The sequence below is a fragment of the Chinchilla lanigera genome, unplaced genomic scaffold (assembly GCF_000276665.1).
Source record: "Chinchilla lanigera isolate Chin_1 unplaced genomic scaffold, ChiLan1.0 scaffold00119, whole genome shotgun sequence".
Classification (NCBI taxonomy): Eukaryota; Metazoa; Chordata; class Mammalia; order Rodentia; family Chinchillidae; genus Chinchilla; species Chinchilla lanigera.
The window spans coordinates 13,328-18,020 of NW_004955520.1; the positions used below are offsets into that span (position 1 = coordinate 13,328).

A 4,693-nucleotide genomic window follows, 5' to 3' on the forward strand; every position below is an offset into this window, starting at 1 on the left:
TCTCAGGCTTGACCTGGAATCACTGGCTGGGCAGAGCTCTCTGGTCTGACATTTGCAGAACCCTGGGGCTATGACCTTGGACCACGGTATATACCTGTTGGGACAAATAACATCCGATGTTTTCTGATGCCACCAGCCAAGTGGGGTACACTCTGCAATGGGATAAGGCTTGTGGGGCCCAGGAGGCCCTGTGGCCCTGGTCAGGCTCCAGGCTCACCTGCCTTTGGTGTGGCTTGCACCTGTGTGTAATGCTTCAGAAGTCATGATTCCTCCTGTTTTACGCTGTTGCGAGAAGAATGGCGGAGCCAGAGCTAGGAGAAAAGCAAAACTTGCATAGCACAGACCCCTCAGTTCACAAGTTGCTTTTATGGGGTGTTCAAAGGAAAGGATCTGGTTAAAGTGCCACTGTTGAAAGTGCCACAGTGCATCAGCTCACAAATGAGGGTTCTGCCATGTCTTTATCTCTGAAGTGGGGTTCATCTTATCATCAGTGGTGGTCGTATTTTAATTGACGGCATTGTTTTCTTCTCAGTGCTTCATAAAATAATTGTGTGCCTGGCAACCAGTGGTGTCTTAGGCTTGATAAAATACAGGATTTTTAAAAGTGGACTTACCCGTTTCACAGGGCCTGGAGAGTGTCTTGTATTATTATTTTTCATCTCCGTCGTATGGTTCAGGAGAGGGTGATTTGCAGGTGGGCCACCTTCCTTGGATATAGGAGCCATTTCTCAGACTCCTTTGCTGAAATCCAAACTTGTTCCCTATCCGTGGTCACCACTTTAAGATAAAATACAGTCTTTGTCCCATTTTGACTTACTATGTTAAGAAATATGCTGTGAACAAGCCTTGTTTTGAAGTCACCGGATCTGGCCTAGTCCCAGTCCAGAGGCCAAGGGTTTCACTCTTCAAGTGTTTTCTGATGTGTTTGGACTTGGTGCTGTCCTGTGAGGCAGTTTTACTCCACTCTGGTCTCTCTTATAAAGCAATTTATTTTATTTGGTTTTTTGTTTGTTTGTTTGTTTGCTTTTTCTTCTGGTACCAGGAATCAAACTCGTGACCTTGCTCTTGCCAGGCAGGCGCTGTGCCGCTGAGCTAAATCCCTAGCCAAAGCAATTTATTTTTAAAAAATGTTTAAATTTGAAAAAAAATTGATAAGTTGGACCTTATCAACACTTAAACTTTTGTTCTTTGAAAGACACTAATAAAAAAAAGAAAGAAAAAGGCTAGATGTTGTGGTACACACTGTTAATCACAGGATTCTAGAGGCTGAGGCAGGAGGATCGCCTTGAGTTTGAGGCCAGTCTGGGCTACATAGTAAGTACAGGACTAGCCTGAACTACATAGCAAGACCCTGTCTCAAAAAACCCAAAACCAACAACAACAACAACAACAAAATGCAAACCACAAGATGAAAGAAAATTTTCACAACACAAGAAAAAAAAAATAAATCTTGCAGCAGGGTGTGGTGATGCAGGCCTGTAATTTCAGCATTCAGGAGACAGAGGCAGGAGGATTTCAGTGAGTTTAAGCACAGCCTGGACTACACAGCAAGTTCAAGGCCAGCCTGAACCACATAGTGAGATACTGTCTTAAAAAACAACAACAAAAACAACAACAAAAAAAACACTTCCAACTCAATAATAAAACAAATAACAATTTCTTACATAGTTAAAAGCTTATTTTTATATTTACTCTTTAGTTTTCTTATTCTTTGTCAGTATATATGTCTGTGATACGTAAAAACACTCATCATGAGGAATTGGTCCACATAAATATGACATTTTCATCTTTTTATTCCCCTTCCCTCTCTTCTGTCTCCCCTCGCTGCCAAACCCCCTTCCCATCTCTCAAATAGTTTACCTTTTCCTGCCATATGGCTCGTGTTCTACTCTTTCAGTTACTTGTACTTTGGGTTTCTTTCTTTCTGTCCCACCCACTGAGACTTGATAAATTTGGTCCTGAGTTGTAGATTAGGAAGCAAAATATTGGACTAATTTTTTTCAACTCCTTTTTTTTTAGAATCGTCTGTCATTTTTTTTGTTTTGTGTCTCTAGTAAGTCCAAATTCCAGAGATTGCCGTCAGCTTCCTCCTCAGAGCAGCAGGACTTTGAAAATGAGCTGGTTGGTAACAAGGGACAGTGGGGTTGTGGCCAAGCTGGGCTCGGGTAGTGGTTGGTGGTTTGGGGTGTACCCTGTGGCTATGGAGTGCCCAGAGCTGGTCAGTGCTGCCCTCCACATCAACAAAGGCACCTGCACATGACAAGCACCCAGGAGAGACACAGCCTGACTGCACAGTGCTCAGAGACTTGAGGACTCATAGGCAGAGAGTGCTGGCAGACCACAGCCTCCCCTATGTCCGTGTCATATACTTGTGACTTTGCCTTGGCCTATCTGTTGTAACCTGGCTTAGTCAGCCCGCTCCCCAGCACCAGATACCCAGTAGGTGCTTAGTCATTGTTAGATTCAAACTGAAGTATTAGAATGATGAATAGATATTTCTTTCCCAACTGGGTAACATGTCAGCTTTAGAGAGTAGAAAGTTTAACAGATGTGAAGGTCAATAAAATCTACACCCACCCTTTTACTTCACTAAACCCACTGCAAGGTAGCATCCAATTGATTAAGCTTGTTTCCTCTCCTTATCCCACCTCCAGTCTGGTCTCTTAGAAACAATGGAACAGAAGCTCACATCCCTTTCTCCAGAGCACATTGGGCTTCACCAACTCTTGATCCTAGTTTCATGATTGGAAGCCTCAAATTCTTAGAATGTGGAGATTCAGTGAAAGATTCAAGCATGGGGTACACCTGACCAAGGCCCAGGGGCAACAAGCTGTGATATCTGGACAAGTGGTAGCTTGCTGATAAAGGACAGAAATGCTGTGTTTATGTAGAAGGAGGCTAGTGGTTACTTAATTTCAAAGCCCTCTGCCTCCAAAGCCCCAGCTACTGGATGCTAATGCCCCTCTGTCTCCAGGGATGCTGCCCCTGGCTGATGGCCATCTTCCGTCTGCAGTGAGTACCTGGGGCAGTGGGTGGGGGTGGGTGGCTTCAGTTGGGGTGTCTTGTCCAGACACTTGGGCATTCAGAACGGAGCCAAGATGCCTGCTCCTTAGGCATTATGTAGAGACCGAGAATAAAAGTGGCTGTCAAGGACACAGAAGAAGGGGTGGATAATTTAAGTGAGAAGATGCTGTTCACTGCACAGCTATGTCCTGGAGAGAAGTAGCAGGCAGACGGATATTCCCAAGCACATTTCTGAGCCTCTTCAGTGCCAGGCACAACATTGGGTGCCTGATGCTCACTCCTTCAGCCTGCTAGACAATGAAGGAGGTGGGCAGTGTCCCTGCTCGGTACAGAGGCAAGAGAAGGGGCTGCCCTCATGTCCCAGCCCTTCCATGGCAGCACTGCTGCCCTTTGGGAAGCCACATGTGCAAAGGGTGGAACATAGCCCCTTACCCTCTAGCAAATGAGTCTGGCTGTGTGAGACTGGAGTATCCACATCCCAGTGGACCCAGCACTTGCTCACACAGCACTTCATAGGTAGAAAGTATGAAGCAGACCACCTCCCATCTCTGGGGCCATGACAATGACCAGGAAGGAAGCAGGAGCAGTCAAGTACAGTGACACTGGAATGACTAGAGCGTGGGCTCACCTGCAGGGGAAATGGAAAGAAGGTGGCCACAGGCCTATGTATACTGCAGCTGCATTCCAAAGGCAGTTCCCTGCCATCTTCCCATAGAAGTAGAAAGGGTGTGAGATGCCCATCTCCATGTAGCCGTAATGTGTGGTGGGCACAGATGTAGCCAGTGCCATAAGGTAGCAAGTGGCCATTCCTGAGCCTCCAGTGTGGTATAGGGACCAAGGGCATGGGCAATCTTTCTGGACCTTTGTTTTTTAAAAAAAAATTTAAAAAGGAGGAATGATAGCACACCGTCTCCTAGGTTCCTGTGAGGGTTAGATCAGACAGTTTCACTTGTTACAATAATTTCTTCTATATATCTTGGCCAGTGATGACCAGATCCTGGAATGGTGTGGGGAAGACGCCATACACTACCTGTCCTTCCAGAGGCACCTCATCTTCTTGCTGGTGGTGGTCAGTGCATTGTCCCTGTGCATCATCCTGCCAGTGAACCTCTCAGGAGACCTGCTGGGTAATGGCCCATCCTCATGTCTATCTATTGCAATGGTAAACAGAAGCATCAAAATGACACCCAGGATTTGGTCATAGATTTATTTATGTCGATGGACACTGATCAGGATCACTCCCAAAATAGCAGGCCCTGATCTCTGGTGGTCTAGGGCTTATATAGGATAAGTAAGCAGGAAGTACAGAGGCAGCATGGCTTATCATTTGTGGACTGGTTCCTATAATATGCATCAAAGTGACCAGCTATGCTTCACAGTGACCAGCTGTTTCTAAGAAACAAAAGTAATAGGAACTGGAACTGGAACTATTACCTGGGCAACTAACAAACAAGTATAATTGCTGGGGAGGGCATCTTCTGCTACATCTCCCCCTCTTTTAGTTTCCCTGGGAAATCTTTCCTGGGCATATACATGTGATCTTATGAGACAAGGCCCTACCAGAAGCAATAACATTAGAGTTGTCAGTGATCCTAGGATGGGACCTGCCAAAGTCCCCAAGATTGTCTTTTTTTTTTTAATTTTAATTTTATGTTTTTTTTTTTTTTTT

The 4,693-nt window shown here is 45.3% G+C and overlaps 1 protein-coding gene across 1 annotated transcript in view; it reads left to right on the forward strand.

The window, feature by feature from the left end:
• The window catches only part of LOC102029107 (CSC1-like protein 1), a gene marked incomplete in the record, with an annotated part of 29,597 nt that overhangs the window by 3,153 nt on the left and 21,751 nt on the right, over positions 1 to 4,693 (forward strand). Inside the window, 3 exon segments of the mRNA XM_013507051.1 lie at positions 2,084 to 2,121; positions 2,975 to 3,012; positions 4,009 to 4,151. Coding sequence (XP_013362505.1) covers positions 2,084 to 2,121; positions 2,975 to 3,012; positions 4,009 to 4,151 — 219 coding nt within the window.